The 21,726-nt window shown below is 41.4% G+C and overlaps 1 protein-coding gene across 1 annotated transcript in view; it reads right to left on the bottom strand.

Moving 5' to 3' along the window:
* The window catches only part of HSD17B12 (hydroxysteroid 17-beta dehydrogenase 12), a 412,681-nt gene that overhangs the window by 297,742 nt on the left and 93,213 nt on the right, over positions 1-21,726 (bottom strand). The window contains exon 3 of the mRNA XM_053720221.1: positions 19,575-19,650. Within this exon, the coding sequence (XP_053576196.1) occupies positions 19,575-19,650 (76 nt within the window). The remainder of the gene's footprint in view (positions 1-19,574; positions 19,651-21,726) is intronic.

Below are 21,726 nucleotides of genomic sequence, written 5' to 3'. Positions count from 1 at the left end.
ACTATATGTACTAGGGGCCTCCTGTGTGGGCAAGACTGGTGTAGACGAAGGAGGGGATGATGCAGTACCATGCTTACTCCCCTCACTTGAGGAATCATCTTGGGCATCATTTTCTCTAAATTTTGTGTCACATAAATCACATCTATTTAAATGAGAAGGAACCTTGGCTTCCCCACATACAGAACACAGTCTATCTGGTAGTTCAGACATGTTAAACAGGCATAAACTTGATAACAAAGTACAAAAAACGTTTTAAAATAAAAACGTTACTGTCACTTTAAATTTATAAACTGAACACTTTATTACTGCAAATGTGAAAAAGTATGAAGGAATTGTTCAAAATTCACCAAAATTTCACCACAGTGTCTTAAAGCCTTAAAAGTATTGCACACCAAATTTGAAAGCTTTAACTCTTAAAATAACGGAACCGGGGCCGTTTTTATATTTAACCCCTTTACAGTCCCTGGTATCTGCTTTGCTGAGACCCAACCAAGCCCAAAGGGGAATACGATACCAAATGACGCCTTCAGAAAGTCTTTTCTATGTATCAGAGCTCCTCACACATGCATCTGCATGTCATGCTTCCCAAAAACAAGTGCGCAATAGAGGCGCGAAAATGAGGCTCTGCCTATGATTAGGGAAAGCCCCTAGAGAATAAGGTGTCCAATACAGTGCCTGCCGGTTATTTTACATAATTCCCAAGAATAAAATAATTCCTCAAAGCTATGAAGTATTAAAATGTGCTTATATATAAATCGTTTTAGCCCAGAAAATGTCTACAGTCTTAAAAGCCCTTGTGAAGCCCTTTTTGTTTTCTTATGTAATAAAAATGGCTTACCGGATCCCATAGGGAAAATGACAGCTTCCAGCATTACATCGTCTTGTTAGAAATGTGTCATACCTCAAGCAGCAAAAGTCTGCTCACTGTTTCCCCCAACTGAAGTTAATTCCTCTCAACAGTCCTGTGTGGAAACAGCCATCGATTTTAGTAACGGTTGCTAAAATCATTTTCCTCTTACAAACAGAAATCTTCATCACCTTTCTGTTTCAGAGTAAATAGTACATACCAGCACTATTTTAAAATAACAAACTCTTGATTGAATAATAAAAACTACAGTTAAACACCAAAAAACTCTAAGCCATCTCCGTGGAGATGTTGCCTGTACAACGGCAAAGAGAATGACTGGGGAAGGCGGAGCCTAGGAGGGATCATGTGACCAGCTTTGCTGGGCTCTTTGCCATTTCCTGTTGGGGAAGAGAATATCCCACAAGTAAGGATGACGCCGTGGACCGGACACACCTATGTTGGAGAAAGATTAATTTTCACTAGACTATCCCTTTAATAAAATACATTCTTTTTATTTTTAAAAAGAGAGCTGCTGGGAGAAGAAAATGGTGTAGAGGGACCCCCCAGACCCCATAGAAGTGTCAATAGAATTTAACATGCCCAGTAGACTGACAAAATCAGATGATTGACCTTAAATTTTGAATGTCTTTTAATTTTCCCCAGCCTCATGCACTTGAGCATAAAATATGGCAGCAACACACCAAAGTAAGCATGAAAAACAATAGCACATTGTGAAATATGGCTGTATAACTCATGGCATAATCCTTCAATATGCTGAGGTTCAACCATCTAAATATGCGTGACATGGTAGCACATGGTCTCACCCACAAGAGTAACTTAGGGCTGATGATCATACAAGGTGGTACCTTCTGCAAAAGATTGCTGGCTTATTTGATAGTCCACTATAAATATATTGTGGACTATCAAATAAGCCAACACACTATTGCAGAAGGCACCACCTTGTATGATTAGCATACGTGTCTAAGTTATCCTCTGCCACTATAGGCAAGTCCAGGGCAGATTGAAGGTATCTGCATCATGCTGGTCAGTTTGTGCCCTACAACAAACGGTCTAGTGGGGTTAAGAGTTATCTGTACGCTGCTTGCACAGACTGGATGACATGCAATTTAACATGACACACTGTCAGTGCAGGTGCTGACCCTGGGCTGGCCAGTGCTGAATGGGTACCTTGAAGTAGCTGCCCCCTGATCGTAGGCGCCAAGTGCCAGGCATAGGGCTGCAGCAGAATAAAAACAGTCCTTCTGCCTGGCCTTGCTGTCTGATTTGATCCCTGGCTAGGAGGCCTTGTTCTCCCAGTGCTTAGAACCAGCTCTCAGACACAGAGCCGATCAGTTATCATCTGGGCTCTGCACTTATCCACCACTGCTCTCCACTACTAACCCTCTGCCCTCGTGCTCCCCATAATAGCAAACATAATAGTTGCGGCCACGAGTTTCCCACCACACTGGCTGCCATAAACACTGCAGAAGGAGAGGAGGCTGATGCTCTGCTCTTCTAGAATACAAATACAAGTGCTATACTGAATCTCAAAAATATAGAAAGCTATAGGAGCGCTTGGGATACCTATATAGGAATCTTAGCCGAGTAGGGTCAAAGGTATTTGAGCCAAACCCAAATGTTTATAAATGGTTTTAAAATAGGTTTTAAAATACGTATTTATTACACAATGTTAAAAAACAACATCATAAAATATAGAATCGGTATGCAAATGGTATATATATTTATACCATGTTTTGGTTGTAGTATAGATATAAACTGTCACACAAAGAACATTAGATTGGATTAAGACTTTTTTCACAGTTACATATATTTTTTCACGTTTTTGTCACTATTTGCAAGGATATTCACACAAAAGCCTTTAAAGGTGTACACCGGCTTTTATTTTTGCTTTTTTGAAAAAAACTTTTTTCACTTTTTACAAAATTTTTTCACTTTTTTAAGGTTAACCACGCTATCACTTGTATTGGAAATTCATATATGTTGTTTTTTATCTTATGTGTTTTTTATCTTATGGCTCAAAAAGTCTCCTAAGGTTTGAACCACATACCGTGAACCATAGAATTTAAATTATTTGCGAAGGATTTTATAATCAATTGTCAGATAGAGATATATGTTCAGATAGGGTTAATACTCTATACTACATCTATACTGTATGTTTAGATAGGGCTAATACTCTATACTACAACCAAAACATGGTATAAATATATATACCATTTGGATACCGATTCTATATTTTATGATATTGTTTTTTAACATTGTGTAATAAATACGTATTTTAAAACTATTTTAAAACCATTTATAAACATTTGGGTTTGGCTCAAATACCTTTGACCCTACTCAGCTAAGATTCCTATATAGGTATCCCAAGCGCTCCTATAGCTTTCTATATTTTTGATACTCTAAAGGTCTGGTCAAGAGATCTTGCACTCAGGAGCTGGAGTAGTAGTATTTTTTGGCGCTGGAGGAACTTACATTATCTATACTGAATCTCAAGCAGCGACACCTCCTTCTCCCAATACCTTGTTCTGCAATGTCCACACAGCCACGTTTCCTCCATCACTACTGGCACAACTACATCCCAGTGCAGCTGTAACAACTTCAGTCACAACAGAGGGGAGGGCGTAGAAAACCTCCTAAGTAATTAGCGCCAGTAAGCACAACATCAGACCGCCACCATTAAAAAAAACAAAAAACACACACACAAAAATCCCCAGTAAAAAAAACAAAAACCTGACATTGCTATTCTGTGTGCACATTTTAAAAAGCCCTGTGCGCTCTCTTTGATAAAAGGTGCACGCTCGCAGACGCCCACAACTTAGAGTGAACAGTGCTCCAGAATGTTTTGTATAATAGAGTCTCCAACTCCTTACCAAATACAGGACTTCAAAAGATTGATTCAGGAAATTAAAGCGATATGAAACCCAAAATTGTCATTTCACGATTCAGATAGAGCATGCAATTTTATACAACTTTCTAATTTAATTATAGAATAAATTCTTCTTTATTCTCTTGGTATTTTTTGTTGAAAAGCAGTGACATAAGCTTAGGAGCTGGCCCAGCCCATTTTTGGAGCACTATATGGCAGCAGTTTTGCAAGAGCACTAGATGGCAGCAGCTTTGCAAGAGCACTAGATGGCAGCAGCTTTGCAAGAGCACTAGATGGCAGCAGCTTTGCAAGAGCACTAGATGGCAGCAGTTTTGCAAGAGCACTAGATGGCAGCACTATCTCCTGTCATTCAGTGCTCCAGATGCCTACCTACGTGTCTCTTAAACACAGAATATTATGGGAGTGGAGCAAATGTTTGGGTTTCATATCCCTTTAACTTTGGAACTTGAATCTGCTTCCCAATGTCAAAACCAAAAGGGGCCGCCTGACAAGACTGACTTAGGTTTTGTTTTCAACTGTTACATCTCAGTAGCTGCACACAGACAAGAAAACAACTTTTGTTAAATCTATAAGAAAAAAGGTAAAACTGCTTAAACCTCAGGTACAGCAGTCTCTGTTTACGCCAAATTGGAAGACAAAGTCTCTGTAGCTGTAGAAAACATTGATAAATGGAACATGGCTCCCTAAAGCAGAATTATTATTTTTCAGGTTTTGTACAATCCTTTTCTCTATTATATCTTGGAAAGCCTCAGATTCATCACCTGTAAAAATATATATATTTTTTTGTTAAAGGGACAGGAAACCCCAACTTAAAAAATACAATTTTAAACAACTTTTCAATTTACTATTACATTTGCTTCATTCTCGTTTTATCCTTTGCTGAAGAAACATCATTGCACTACTGGCAGCTAGATAAAACACATCTAGTTAGCCAATAACAAGAGATAAAAGTGTGCAGGCACCAATCAGCAGCAGCTCCCACTAGGGTAGGATATGTGCATTTTTTTTTTTCCAACAAGGGATACCAAGAGAACGAAGCACATTTGAAAATAGAAGTGAATTTAAAAAGTGCCTAAATCATGCAAGTTTAATATAGACTTTCCTATCCCTTTTACCTAGTAATAGCAGCATCAAATTCAGGAGTATTTTTTAAAAAGGTTATTTAAAATTATTCTGGAATTGGAAAAGATTTATACAGGTGATCAAGACACTCAATTGTTTCTCATTCTTAGAAAATCTCTAAATATATTTGTTTCATTGTAACAACTTCTTCAGATGCCTGAGATTTAAATCAAACTGAAGTATTAGACAAATCACTTTCTTCAATACCAAAAGTCTCTTTAATAGACAAACTCAAATAATACATTTTGCTGAGTGGCAGCTGAGTTTTGAGCTTTATCTGAAACTCTCTCTCCATCAGACCCAGAGCAGTGAGCTTCAATACATGCACCATGTTCCGTAGAGGCAGTAGGTGAAGTAAAACTGCTACCAAATGGCCAATACAGACTTTACAAAGCTTTTTATTTTCCCAGCAGAATCTGCCACATAAGGCTCATATGGGTACGTTTTTTTGTTGTTTTTTTGTCTCAGGAAAGTATAAAATAAACCACCCCATTAAAAGCCTACATAAAAATACCATTGAACATAAAAGGATGATAAATAAGATTAAATGCATAGTTTCTTGTAGCTTCACAAATATCCTGGGCAGAAGGACTTACAGTGCAATCAAGGAACTGTTCTAAGTGTAACTAAGTGTTCCAAATAACAAGCAGAGATACAGAGGTAGTGCAGCAGCCTTCTCTCAAGTAAAACCCTGTTTTAAACATGAAACAGACTGTGTGCATGTTCTACGTAACCCCAGAAGTGACTGCGGCATCATCACTCCTGGTGACATCACCCAAGATGGTGCATGCTCCATGTAACCCCAGAAGTGACTCCTGCATCGTCACTCCTGGTGACATCACCCAAGATGGTGCATGCTCCATGTAACCCCAGAAGTGACTCCTGCATCGTCACTCCTGGTGACATCACCCAAGATGGTGCATGCTCCATGTAACCCCAGAAGTGACTCCTGCATCGTCACTCCTGGTGACATCACCCAAGATGGTGCACGCTCCATGTAACCCCAGAAGTGACTCCTGCATCGTCACTCCTGGTGACATCACCCAAGATGGTGCATGCTCCATGTAACCCCAGAAGTGACTCCTGCATCGTCACTCCTGGTGACATCACCCAAGATGGTGCATGCTCCATGTAACCCCAGAAGCGACTCCTGCATCGTCACTCCTGGTGACATCACCCAAGATGGTGCATGCTCCATGTAACCCCAGAAGTGACTCCTGCATTGTCACTCCTGGTGACATCACCCAAGATGGTGCATGCTCCATGTAACCCCAGAAGTGACTCCTGCAACCCCAGAAGTGACTACTGCATCGTCACTCCTGGTGACATCACCCAAGATGGTGCATGCTCCACGTAACCCCAGAAGTGACTGCTGCATCATCACTCCAGGTGACATCGCCCAAGATGGTGCATGCTCCACGTAACCCCAGAAGTGACTGCTGCATCGTAACTCTAGGAGACATCGCCCAAGATGGTGCATGCTCCACATAACCCCAGAAGTGACTGCTGCATCATCACTCCAGGTGACATCGCCCAAGATGGTGCATGCTCCACGTAACCCCAGAAGTGACTGCTGCATCGTAACTCCAGGAGACATCGCCCAAGATGGTGCATGCTCCACATAACCCCAGAAGTGACTGCTGCATCATCACTCCTGGTGACATCATCCAAGATGGTGCATGCTCCACGTAACCCCAGAATTGACTGCTGCATCATCACTCCTGGTGACATTACCCAAGATGGTGTATGCTCCACGTAACCCCAGAAGTGAATACTGCATCATCACTCCTGGTGACATCCCCCAAGATGGTGCATGCTCCATGTAACCCCAGAAGTGACTGCTGCATCATCACTCCTGGTGACATCACCCAAGATGGTGCATGCTCTACGTAACCCCAGAAGTGACTCCTGCATCGTAACTCCAGGTGACATCGCCCAAGATGGTGCATGCTCCATATAACCCTAGCAGTGACACCTGCATCGTAACTCCTGGTGACATTACCCAAGATGGTGCATGCTCCATGTAACCCCAAAAGTGACATCACCCAAGATGGTGGTGCCCATTGGAACTTCCCCAATACTGAGAAATTAAGTATACCCAGCCACAAACCTGAAAAAGGACTAAAGTCCCGCCGAGTAAGTCTGCCCAGGGGTAAACATGTACTCAAGCTGCTGAAGAGTAACACATCCATAATCCCATGAAGAGAGGGAGCCTCCATGAAGGTTGGACAGAATAAGGAGTAGGACGGATAAGTGAAAAAGATTACCTATAAACAGGTAATTGGGGGATTGGTCAGTTCTTTACATGCCCTCAGAGAGGGAGTTTCTAACATGGTAAATATTACCCAAGGAGAGCCAAGATAAGTTCATTTACATCTGTCCCTAACTAGCCCCAGCAAAGAAAATCAGGAATATGTGCAGAGAAAGAGAACAAAAAAAGAGGCGATTTGTGTGTACCAATAAAACGAATAAGGGAAACATAGACAAACCCACAACAGGGTACTCACATTCGATAGGAGCACTCAGACAGTGCTATTAGGCGCGGACTGGGTACTCAACAGCAACCCAGCTTGCTGATACTTCCAGCGTGTCTCCAAGGACAATTCAGGAACTCCCTTCTAGGACTGGAAAGGCAGACCAGATCAGCTGCTTCAAAAGTCAGGCAGGTAATGCTGGTGGTATCCAAGGCTCCCACATTGAGCAAGAACAGTCCCAATATATATAGTGGGGATAGAGGCGGTGTGGTCAGTAGAAATGATCAGTGGCAGTTCCAATATCAGATGTAAAAAGATAGGATTTATTAAAAAATTAAAAGAAATTAAAAACTGGAACAACAGGATAGGGCAAACATATCCTTCCTGTTAACATGCGACGCGTTTCTCAGCTATAGTGCTGTTTCATCAGGCATATATGGCAAACTGATCATAACTCTACTATATATACACACACACACACACCAAACAAATCAATCAAGCAATTAAGCAGTATAACAAGCACCTGGAGTTCTCCACCAAGAAGAGGACCCACAGATTATTAACCCTTCGTCTATGGCATATACTTCACATCACTGGAATCAACATAAATGTTATTCATAATATGCCTACATCTAATGTAAATATATAAAAAGTGGCAGTATAATTTGATAGTATAATTGAATGCATATATTTGTAAGGTAAGAAGGGGTTAACGATTAAAAAGTAATAAAAAATGATAATAAATAATAAATGATAAATAACAATCCTAATGTGATCTATATAAAATTGAAATTAATATCAATGTCACAGGGGAGGGAAATGATACATCTAAATATTACCTTATACTTATATTTATTATTCGTCACTTTGTTCACTTTTTATTCGTATACATTTGTACTGGTTGAATGGATTTATGTTCTAAGTATTCATGATATTTTAGATCGCTGTTGTAATTTTTTTATATATATTTATATTCTTGTCATCGTTGTCTATTTTTGTATATACATTGTCATGATAGGCTGCATGATATTTGGTAGGTGTATAGTTTCCACCAATAGTCAGACACTGATGTCACACACCCCTCACGCGGCTACTTCCTATTGCTTGGTGCTATTACGCACGCCTTTTCTCCTGGTATTGGCCATATATGTTTTAAAGTGTCGGCGTTACTTTGGATTAGGATCGCTGCTATAATATTGGATTATTTAGTTTTTTTTATATACTCCCATCCCTGTTATGGCCCGTTGTCTATCATTGTGTACACATTGTTATGATAGGCTGCGTGACGTTTTGGTAGTTGTTTAGTTTCCACCAATGGTTAGACATCGATGTGACACACCCCTTATGTGGCTATTTCCTATTGCCTGGTGTTATCACGCACGCCTCCTTTCCTGTGATTGGTTAAGATCGTTACGTAGTCATTGATTGGCTGTCCTTATTAAGAATTGTTTTGCTATTATGTTTCAGTGGCGATCATTTGTATATTTACTTTTTGTTTTATGAGGAAAGGGTTCCTGATCCGAGTGACTGAAGTAAAGGACTACTATATGCAGGCGGCACCTCATTGCTATTTATCGGTAGGTTGAGCGATCTTGCCCAGTTTAACTCCGTTTCTCAATACACATATATTTTATGAGGAAAAGGGTCTTGATTCGAGTGACCAACGTAAAGGACCACTATATACAGGTGGTACTTCATTGCTATGGATTGGTAGGTAGAGCGATTTTGTTAAGTGCAACTCCATTTTTAAATACACATATGTATATGACATCTGTTTGAGACATTTAGATACATCTTGCAGCACTTATTTAGATGTATTATTTCCCTCCCCTGTGACATTGATATTAATTTCAATTTTATATAGATCACATTAGGATTGTTATTTATCATTTATTATCATTTTTTATTACTTTTTAATTGTTAACCCCTTCTTACCTCACAAATATATGCATTCAATTATACACGTACTATCAAATTATACTGCCACTTTTTTTATATTTACATTAGATGTAGGCATATTATGAAAAACATTTATGTTGATTCCAGTGATGTGAAGTATATGCCATAGACGAAGGGTTAATAATCTGTGGGTCCTCCTCTTGGTGTAGAACTCCAGGTGCTTGTTATACTGCTTAATTGATTTGTTTGGTGTGTGTGTGTGTGTATATATAGTAGAGTTATGATCAGTTTGCCATATATGCCTGATGAAACAGCACTATAGCTGAGAAACGCGTCGCATGTTAACAGGAGGGATATGTTTGCCCTATCCTGTTCCAGTTTTTAATTTCTTTTAATTTTTTAATAAATCCTATCTTTTTACATCTGATATTGGAACTGCCACTGATCATTTCTAACAACCACACCGCCTCTATCCCCACTATATATATTGGGACTGTTCTTGCTCAATGTGGGAGCCTTGGATACCACCAGCATTACCTGCCTGACTTTTGAACCAGCTGATCTGGGCAGTCTGCCTTTCCAGTCCTAGAAGGGAGTTCCTAGAAGGGAGTTCCTTGGAGACACGCTGGAAGTATCAGCAAGCTGGGTTGCTGTTGAGTACCCAGTCCGCGCCTAATAGCACTGTCTGAGTGCTCCTACCGAATGTGAGTACCCTGTTGTGGGTTTGTCTATTTTTCCCTTATCCGTTTTATTGGTACACACAAAGCACCTCTTTTTTGTTCTCTTTTTCTCTGCACAGACGTCATCCCAAGTTGATGTGAGGAGAGTGCCGCTGCCGCCATCCATCCATGGATTTTTTCCTGTGACCCTTCTGTGTTTGGATCACTTTTTGGGACTGTGTACAATAATTGACTTTCTCTTTGCTCTCACTGTTATTTGAGATATCTTATTCTATATCTTGTATTCACTTTTTTGTTACTACTTGCTAACAGTACATATTATTTATCATTTGAGTGTGGTCTAGAGCGCTCCCTATTTAGTTATCTCTAGTGAGATAGCTATTTTTAGTGGTTAAGATCAGGAATATGAATTTTGCGTGGCTTTCCAAGGGGTGTATCCCTGAACTGTTATGCTGTTTATTTGCAAAACCTTGTCATTTGTGCTACTAAAATGAAAGTGTTAAATGAGTTTATAACACTTATTTTTATGCAGATCTTCTGCAATGCATTACTTTAAAATGAATATGCTAGGCATATAAAATAAAAAACAGAATTTATGTTTACCTGATAAATTACTTTCTCCAACGGTGTGTCCGGTCCACGGCGTCATCCTTACTTGTGGGATATTCTCCTCCCCAACAGGAAATGGCAAAGAGCCCAGCAAAGCTGGTCACATGATCCCTCCTAGGCTCCGCCTTCCCCAGTCATTCGACCGACGTAAAGGAGGAATATTTGCATAGGAGAAACCATATGATACCGTGGTGACTGTAGTTAAAGAAAATAAATTATCAGACCTGATTAAAAAACCAGGGCGGGCCGTGGACCGGACACACCGTTGGAGAAAGTAATTTATCAGGTAAACATAAATTCTGTTTTCTCCAACATAGGTGTGTCCGGTCCACGGCGTCATCCTTACTTGTGGGAACCAATACCAAAGCTTTAGGACACGGATGAAGGGAGGGAGCAAATCAGGTCACCTAGATGGAAGGCACCACGGCTTGCAAAACCTTTCTCCCAAAAATAGCCTCAGAAGAAGCAAAAGTATCAAACTTGTAAAATTTAGTAAAAGTGTGCAGTGAAGACCAAGTCGCTGCCTTACATATCTGATCAACAGAAGCCTCGTTCTTGAAGGCCCATGTGGAAGCCACAGCCCTAGTGGAATGAGCTGTGATTCTTTCAGGAGGCTGCCGTCCGGCAGTCTCATAAGCCAATCTGATGGTGCTTTTAATCCAAAAAGAGAGAGAGGTAGAAGTTGCTTTTTGACCTCTCCTTTTACCAGAATAAACAACAAACAAGGAAGATGTTTGTCTAAAATCCTTTGTAGCATCTAAATAGAATTTTAGAGCACGAACAACATCCAAATTGTGCAACAAACGTTCCTTCTTTGACACTGGATTCGGACACAAAGAAGGCACGACTATCTCCTGGTTAATGTTTTTGTTAGAAACAACTTTCGGAAGAAAACCAGGTTTAGTACGTAAAACCACCTTATCTGCATGGAACACCAGATAAGGAGGAGAACACTGCAGAGCAGATAATTCTGAAACTCTTCTAGCAGAAGAAATTGCAACCAAAAACAAAACTTTCCAAGATAATAACTTAATATCAACGGAATGTAAGGGTTCAAACGGAACCCCCTGAAGAACTGAAAGAACTAAATTGAGACTCCAAGGAGGAGTCAAAGGTTTGTAAACAGGCTTGATTCTAACCAGAGCCTGAACAAAGGCTTGAACATCTGGCACAGCTGCCAGCTTTTTGTGAAGTAACACAGACAAGGCAGAAATCTGTCCCTTCAAGGAACTAGCAGATAATCCTCTCTCCAAACCTTCTTGAAGGAAGGATAGAATCTTAGGAATTTTTACCTTGTCCCAAGGGAATCCTTTAGATTCACACCAACAGATATATTTTTTCCATATTTTGTGGTAAATTTTTCTAGTTACAGGCTTTCTGGCCTGAACAAGAGTATCAATGACAGAATCTGAGAACCCTCGCTTTGATAAGATCAAGCGTTCAATCTCCAAGCAGTCAGTTGGAGTGAGACCAGATTCGGATGTTCGAACGGACCATGAACAAGAAGGTCTCGTCTCAAAGGTAGCTTCCATGGTGGAGCCGATGACATATTCACCAGGTCTGCATACCAAGTCCTGCGTGGCCACGCAGGAGCTATCAAGATCACCGATGCTCTCTCCTGATTGATCCTGGCTACCAGCCTGGGGATGAGAGGAAACGGCGGGAATACATAAGCTAGTTTGAAGGTCCAAGGTGCTACTAGTGCATCTACTAGAGTCGCCTTGGGATCCCTGGACCTGGACCCGTAGCAAGGAACCTTGAAGTTCTGACGAGAGGCCATCAGATCCATGTCTGGAATGCCCCACAATTGAGTGATTTGGGCAAAGATTTCCGGATGGAGTTCCCACTCCCCCGGATGAAATGTCTGACGACTCAGAAAATCCACTTCCCAATTTTCCACTCCTGGGATGTGGATTGCAGACAAGTGGCAGGAGTGAGTCTCCGCCCATTGAATGATTTTGGTCACTTCTTCCATCGCCAGGGAACTCCTTGTTCCCCCCTGATGGTTGATGTACGCAACAGTCGTCATGTTGTCTGATTGAAACCGTATGAACTTGGCCTTTGCTAGCTGAGGCCAAGCCTTGAGAGCATTGAGTATCGCTCTCAGTTCCAGAATATTTATCGGTAGAAGAGATTCTTCCCGAGACCAAAGACCCTGAGCTTTCAGGGGTCCCCAGACCGCGCCCCAGCCCACCAGACTGGCGTCGGTCGTGACAATGACCCACTCTGGTCTGCGGAAGCTCATCCCCTGTGACAGGTTGTCCAGGGACAGCCACCAACGGAGTGAATCTCTGGTCCTCTGATTTACTTGTATCGTCGGAGACAAGTCTGTATAGTCCCCATTCCACTTACTGAGCATGCACAGTTGTAATGGTCTTAGATGAATGCGCGCAAAAGGAACTATGTCCATTGCCGCTACCATCAAACCTATTACTTCCATGCACTGCGCTATGGAAGGAAGAGGAACAGAATGAAGTATTTGACAAGAGTTCAGAAGTTTTGATTTTCTGGCCTCTGTCAGAAAAATCCTCATTTCTAAGGAGTCTATTATTGTTCCCAAGAAGGGAACCCTTGTTGACGGAGACAGAGAACTTTTTTCTACGTTCACTTTCCACCCGTGAGATCTGAGAAAGGCCAGGACAATGTCCGTGTGAGCCTTTGCTTGAGGAAGGGACGACGCTTGAATCAGAATGTCGTCCAAGTAAGGTACTACTGCAATGCCCCTTGGTCTTAGCACCGCTAGAAGGGACCCTAGTACCTTTGTGAAAATCCTAGGAGCAGTGGCTAATCCGAACGGAAGTGCCACAAACTGGTAATGCTTGTCCAGGAATGCGAACCTTAGGAACCGATGATGTTCCTTGTGGATAGGAATATGTAGATACGCATCCTTTAAATCCACCGTGGTCATGAATTGACCTTCCTGGATGGAAGGAAGAATAGTTCGAATGGTTTCCATTTTGAACGATGGAACCTTGAGAAACTTGTTTAGGATCTTGAGATCTAAGATTGGTCTGAATGTTCCCTCTTTTTTGGGAACTACGAACAGATTGGAGTAGAACCCCATCCCTTGTTCTCCTAATGGAACAGGATGAATCACTCCCATTTTTAACAGGTCTAAAGACAATTGAGACCTGTGGAACCTCCCCCTTGGGGGAAGCCCCTTGAATTCCAGAAGATAACCTTGGGAGACTATTTCTAGCGCCCAAGGATCCAGAACATCTCTTGCCCAAGCCTGAGCGAAGAGAGAGAGTCTGCCCCCCACCAGATCCGGTCCCGGATCGGGGGCCAACATCTCATGCTGTCTTGGTAGCAGTGGCAGGTTTCTTGGCCTGCTTTCCTTTGTTCCAGCCTTGCATTGGTCTCCAGGCTGGCTTGGCTTGAGAAGTATTACCCTCTTGCTTAGAGGACGTAGCACTTGGGGCTGGTCCGTTTCTGCGAAAGGGACGAAAATTAGGTTTATTTTTGGCCTTGAAAGACCTATCCTGAGGAAGGGCGTGGCCCTTGCCCCCAGTGATATCAGAGATAATCTCTTTCAAGTCAGGGCCAAACAGCGTTTTCCCCTTGAAAGGAATGTTAAGCAATTTGTTCTTGGAAGACGCATCCGCTGACCAAGATTTTAACCAAAGCGCTCTGCGCGCCACAATAGCAAAACCAGAATTTTTCGCCGCTAACCTAGCCAATTGCAAAGTGGCGTCTAGGGTGAAAGAATTAGCCAATTTGAGAGCACGAATTCTGTCCATAATCTCCTCATAAGAAGAAGAATTATTATTGATCGCCTTTTCTAGCTCATCGAACCAGAAACACGCGGCTGTAGTGACAGGAACAATGCATGAAATTGGTTGTAGAAGGTAACCTTGCTGAACAAACATCTTTTTAAGCAAACCTTCTAATTTTTTATCCATAGGATCTTTGAAAGCACAACTATCTTCTATGGGTATAGTGGTGCGTTTGTTTAGAGTAGAAACCGCCCCCTCGACCTTGGGGACTGTCTGCCATAAGTCCTTTCTGGGGTCGACCATAGGAAACAATTTTTTAAATATGGGGGGAGGGACGAAAGGTATACCGGGCCTTTCCCATTCTTTATTTACAATGTCCGCCACCCGCTTGGGTATAGGAAAAGCTTCGGGGGGCCCCGGGACCTCTAGGAACTTGTCCATTTTACATAGTTTCTCTGGAATGACCAAATTCTCACAATCATCCAGAGTGGATAACACCTCCTTAAGCAGAGCGCGGAGATGTTCCAATTTAAATTTAAATGTAATCACATCAGGTTCAGCTTGTTGAGAAATTTTCCCTGAATCTGAAATTTCTCCCTCAGACAAAACCTCCCTGGCCCCCTCAGACTGGTGTAGGGGCCCTTCAGAACCAATATCATCAGCGTCCTCATGCTCTTCAGTATTTTCTAAAACAGAGCAGTCGCGCTTTCGCTGATAAGTGGGCATTTTGGCTAAAATGTTTTTGATAGAATTATCCATTACAGCCGTTAATTGTTGCATAGTAAGGAGGATTGGCGCACTAGATGTACTAGGGGCCTCCTGTGTGGGCAAGACTGGTGTAGACGAAGGAGGGGATGATGCAGTACCATGCTTACTCCCCTCACTTGAGGAATCATCTTGGGCATCATTTTCTCTAAATTTTGTGTCACATAAATCACATCTATTTAAATGAGAAGGAACCTTGGCTTCCCCACATTCAGAACACAGTCTATCTGGTAGTTCAGACATGTTAAACAGGCAAAAACTTGATAACAAAGTACAAAAAACGTTTTAAAATAAACCGTTACTGTCACTTTAAATTTTAAACTGAACACACTTTATTACTGCAATTGCGAAAAAGTATGAAGGAATTGTTCAAAATTCACCAAAATTTCACCACAGTGTCTTAAAACCTTAAAAGTATTGCACACCAAATTTGGAAGCTTTAACCCTTAAAATAACGGAACCGGAGCCGTTTTTATATTTAACCCCTTTACAGTCCCTGGTATCTGCTTTGCTGAGACCCAACCAAGCCCAAAGGGGAATACGATACCAAATGACGCCTTCAGAAAGTCTTTTCTATGTATCAGAGCTCCTCACACATGCATCTGCATGTCATGCTTCTCAAAAACAAGTGCGCAATACAGGCGCGAAAATGAGACTCTGCCTAAGATTAGGGAAAGCCCCTAGAGAATAAGGTGTCCAATACAGTGCCTGCCGGTTATTTTACATAATTCCCAAGATTAAAATAATTCCTCAAGGCTATGGAGTATAAAATATAAATCGATTTAGCCCAGAAAATGTCTACAGTCTTAGAAAGCCCTTGTGAAGCCCTTTTTTTTCTTTCTGTAATAAAAATGGCTTACCGGATCCCATAGGGAAAATGACAGCTTCCAGCATTACATCGTCTTGTTAGAATGTGTCATACCTCAAGCAGCAAAAGTCTGCTCACTGTTCCCCCAACTGAAGTTAATTCCTCTCAACAGTCCTGTGTGGAACAGCCATCGATTTTAGTAACGGTTGCTAAAATCATTTTCCTCTTACAAACAGAAATCTTCATCTCTTTTCTGTTTCAGAGTAAATAGTACATACCAGCACTATTTTAAAATAACAAACTCTTGATTGAATAATAAAAACTACAGTTAAACACTAAAAAACTCTAAGCCATCTCCGTGGAGATGTTGCCTGTACAACGGCAAAGAGAATGACTGGGGAAGGCGGAGCCTAGGAGGGATCATGTGACCAGCTTTGCTGGGCTCTTTGCCATTTCCTGTTGGGGAGGAGAATATCCCACAAGTAAGGATGACGCCATGGACCGGACACACCTATGTTGGAGAAATGTAAATCCCTTTAAAATATAGCCTGTTTGGGATACTTGGCCGTTGACATGGATCACTCATTCAGCATGTCTTAAACAGGATGTTTGGACACTATTATGCCTTAGTACCTGTGGGGGGGGGATTTCACAGAGAATTTGTACTGTCAAGTACACCACAGAAAAAAAAGTAATGTGCACAATAACAAGTAGGTAATATAGTGACTATAATATATTTAGTATGTAGCAATATTAAACTCAAAAGTAAAGAAGTTGTTGGAAACATTCATTTTTTTCAGCCAAAATCCAGTATTAATATTCTGATTTGACCTGCTTACATCATTACTGTTAATAACCCTAGACCTGCCACACTGCAGGCTTCTGGCACACCAAAAGTGTGTGTGTGTGTGTATGTATATATATATATATATATATATATATATATATATATATATATTTATTTATATATATATTTATTTATCTGTCACTAATCACTAATGGGTGACCACCAAAACTGTATAAAGTCGTATGGTAACAAAAGAAAATCACTCAACGGAATAGTAGAGATTTCCTGCGTTTTTAAGTGATGCACTCTGGTATGACTCAGAACCACTACAGAGAGGCATCTGGACTCCTGTAAGAGGCAGGCAGAAAGGAAATTGAATGTCATCTGCTATGGCAGGTTTGCAAAACTCATGCTGCAAAAATGGGGACTTCAGCAAACAAGGTGCCAGAGATTTAGGACAAACACTGCGTGACAATGAAATCATTCCTACTAGGTATGGAAGAAGGCAACAAGCTTAATCTCTCAGTTGCATGTGGGCTGACTATCATTTTAATAAATATATAGGATATTGGTGTGTTTTTTTTTGGGGTTTTTTTACAGCATGAAACAAGCATAACCAAACAAACCTACCCAATATATATATTTATTTCCTAGATGCTGTGTGGATGACAATGAGAAACTGAACTTTAAAGGGATAGTCTAGTCAAAAATTAAACTTTCATGATTCAGATAGAGCAGGCAATTTTAACAACTTTCTTATTTACTCCTATTATCAATTTTTCTTCATTCTCTCTGAATCCAGGTGATGAACCAAAAATTAGCAGATTGGTAACCGGTCTTCTGCTGCCATGTCAGAAGTTAAGGGACATTGTACACATGGTAGTATGTTTGTAACAATGTATAGTTTTGCTTATTTTTAATAATATTGTGCTGATGTTCAGACTCCTAACCCAGCTCAACAGTGTCAGATGTATACGCAACGTCTATTAAATGGGATAATTAGTTTATAAGATTTGAGTTCTTCCAAGGTAGGTACAGACTATACCCACATAAACCATAGTATCAATATGGCAGCTCTGCATGTGTGGTTATATTCAGCACTTCTAGCAACAGCATTCATACCAATTCTGCACATACACTAAAGGTCCTAAGATTCTATGTCATCCCAATTCCTCTCTGTACATTTTCTGACACTTTCAAACCTTGCAGTATAAGTGTGATGACCTTAAAAAGGGACATGGATAGCATGATACCTCACTATTTTCCATCTGAAAGTTTAATTTTGACTTTCATACACCTGTAATAAATTAGTTCCTCCATTCCACAACAAATCCAGTTCTTCCTTCAACTACAAGGTTCTGGTAAAGCTACATAAAAACTTATTTGGATTGTGATTTGAATCAGCAGTTAAAGAGACATAATAGTGGAAATATTACATGTTCTAATTCATTAGATCAAGTCATTTAAAGACTATCAACCCTACACTACTGTAACCCACACAAAGGAATTAAACACACAGTAAAAGTGCTTTTAAGGACCCACTGAGCACTGTTGGTCACTAGTGGAGCCCACCGCTGATCCAATCAGCAGTGCTAGTCACACAACTCGGCACTAGCACTGCTGATTGATCAGCACCGGATTCTGCTCCTGCCCAGCAGTGTTCTAGGGCGGGGGTTAAACACACAATAGAACAGGGTCAATAGTCTTAAAACGACATGCCCTAACAAATTAGAGCATGTACATTTTCCATTACTATGACCCTTTAAGCTGTAAGTTTACACCAGAACATGGCTTTAAAAAAGAAAAGAATCACATAATAACCCCAGGTGATATAAATGAGAGCTCAGTAAGGATATACTTTAACTCAGATAGTCCCTGAATTGCACAAATTTATAACAAATTATGGGATAAGTACTAGGTTGTTACAATGAAGTCGCTAGTGACCAGACAGAACCCCCACCCCGGATTCAGGGTTTTACTTTATGTTCATGGTAGTATTTTTCATCCTAGCCCTTCAATGTTTACACTGTACTGTTAAATCTGGCACAGTATTGTACAGATCTACCAATCCCTGGGTAGTAGATCAGATACTACAGTGATGGCCTCTGAAGAAACCAATACATTATACAGTTCCTCATCCAACTACCAACATCTGGGCAGATGCAGCCGTTCAGCAGTGCTAAAAATAAACTGATTACCATAAGCAGTAGGGACACTGTGCAGATTTACTCCATGACTCATATCACGACCAGACGATTACCAAACTTCACAAGAACACATAGGTTTGTGATCAGATCAGCAGCATCTCTGCGCAAATGTCGGCTGAGGATACAGCCTGTTCCGAGCTTTTCAGCTAAAAACACAGGATGCTTCACTTAATATGCTAAGCGAAATGAGCTCAGACCTTTGTTTAAATATATTAACTACAATATCAATATGTGATTAGAGTTTTCTGCTTAATACCAGCAACCTAATCAAGAACACCTGAGAAAGGGGGGCATATGTGCTGGAACAGGTATCTGGGCACAGCCTCTGGATGATATGCACTGGGATTGTATCAGGTCAGGCTGATCCAGGAGTCTTAAAGGGACATCTATCTTTTTAAACATAAATTTTGGAGTAGACTAACACCTTTACTACCCATTCCTCAGCTTTGCACAGCCAAGATTGTTATATTAATATAAGCAACTGTGCATTTTTATTGTAATTACTCCGTTTAATTAAATTGATTGAACTGAATAGATAGGCGTTAGCACTGGGTTTTTTTTTTCACTTTTTGTTTACAGATTGAATTTGTTGATAGAGCAGTAATAAATTGCTCTAGCGTGTTTGAGTGTTTTATTTTTGTATTATTATGTCCCTTTAACAAATACAGGTGGTGTCAAGGTGCCTTTTCTCATAGGAAACAATCTCTGTCATATACAAACTATAAAAAGAAGAACATAGGATGTGCACTTACTTATTCCTTTGGCGACTTCATTGAGTTTATCCAGGGATCTGCTAATAAGGACAATACTCATTCCACGTCTTGCAAGCTGCAGAAAGAGAGAAGGGTGTCAGGTTACTGTGCTATGTATTGTGATGTGAGTTCCTATACTCTGTGCAGCGACATTCTGGGTTTCTTGCTATCACATGAGGCGAGATTAAGGGTCTCACACTATGCAGTTAAAGGGATATGAATCCCCAAATTGTTCTTTCATGATTCAGCTAAAAACGCGATTTTAAACAACTTTTTAATATAATTCTATTATTTTTTTCTTCGTTCTCTTGGTATCTTTTGTTTTAAAAGCAGGCACATAATCTTAGGGGCTGTCCCATTTCTGGAGCACTATATGGCAGCAGTTTTGCAAGAATGTTATCCATTTGCAAGAGCACTAGATGGCAGCACTATTTCCTGCCATGCAGGGCTCCCGATTCCTACCTAGGTATCTCTTCAACACAGAATATCACGGGAACAAAGCAGATTTGATAATAGAAGTAAATTGGAAACTTTTTTTTAATATGGTATGTCCTGTCTGAATCACAAAAGAACATTTTTGGGTTTCATACCCCTTTAAGTACTGGGTGCCTGAACACTGGAGAGAAAGGCAACATATCTCCATACACTGTGCAGCTAGGCACCAGGTCCCCACACACCATACAGCAAGTAACGAGCGTCAAAGAAACGGGTCCCCACACACCGTACAGCAGTGTACCGAGCGTCAAAGAACCGGTTCCCCACACACTGTACAGCAAGTACCGAGCGACAAGGCACCGGTTCCCCACATACCATACAGCAAGTACCGAGCGACAAGGCACCGGGTCCTCACACACTGTACAGCAAGTACCAAGCGGCAAGGCACTGGGTCCTCACACACTGTACAGCAAGTACCGAGCGACAAGGCACCGGTTCCCCACATACCATACAGCAAGTACCGAGCGACAAGGCACCGGGTCCTCACACACTGTACAGCAAGTACCAAGCGGCAAGGCACCGGGTCCTCACACACTGTACAGCAAGTACCAAGCGGCAAGGCACCGGGTCCTCACACACCGTACAGCAAGTACCGAGCGACAAGGCACCGGGTCCTCACACACTGTACAGCAAGTACCAAGCGGCAAGGCACCGGGTCCTCACACACTGTACAGCAAGTACCAAGCGGCAAGGCACCGGGTCCTCACACACCGTACAGCAAGTACCGAGCGACAAGGCACCGGGTCCTCACACACTGTACAGCAAGTACCAAGCGGCAAGGCACTGGGTCCCCACACTTGCAGCGACCTTCAGACGGGTTGATAATATAACCTTGACCCTTATTTGTTCTCAAGCTGTAAATCAGCTACTTTGACAAATATAACTTGTAAGTAAATTTGATTATTAACAGTGCGTTCCAAATTTTTTTATTGTATAGCAGAACTACCTATATACCCTGCGTCATGGAATATACTGGGCCATTATGCACAGTAAAGTACTAGATCTTACATTTTCATAATGAGCAATGTTTTTAATTTATTAGTGACCTGATGATCTAAAGCTCTCCACTTCGGCAAGATTATCTAAGACGTCTCTTGTCAGTATTGCAAGGCCCTCAAACAAAGGCAAATTTTAGCTTGAGAACTGTTTGTCCTTAATATCCAGAACCCTGCCACATGAGATAGACACCTATATAACAATATAATGCTCAAAAAGATTTTCATAATCGAACCCTAAGGGCTAGATTTATCAAGCTACAGCGGACAGGGGCGTACGTATGCTCCCCTGTCTGCCTCAGCTCGCCTCTGGCGGAATTCAGCATTGCACAAGAATGCCATTTTGTGCTCTTGTGCAACGCCGGCCACTGCCCACGCACAGCCAATCATGCGCGGGCAGGAGCTGTCAATCTCCCCGGTCGGATGAGATTTAAATTCTCCACCTAAGAGGAGTCTGATGACCGCTGCTTGATAAATATGGACCGCAGGTTGTCTTGTGAGAACCTGCAGTCGTAGGCAGGCAAAGCCTTTGATAAATCGACCCCAATGTGGTTTGCATCAGTTATAAACTGCTACAGACACTGCGGCCATAGATCGCTAAAACATGTGCAGACCCCGGAGCGCCTATGACATTACCTAGGTTTACTCTTTTTTTTAAAAGG

Source organism: Bombina bombina, chromosome 7, assembly GCF_027579735.1.
Source record: "Bombina bombina isolate aBomBom1 chromosome 7, aBomBom1.pri, whole genome shotgun sequence".
NCBI classification, from domain to species: Eukaryota; Metazoa; Chordata; class Amphibia; order Anura; family Bombinatoridae; genus Bombina; species Bombina bombina.
This window is presented reverse-complemented; position numbering and strand designations above follow the sequence as displayed.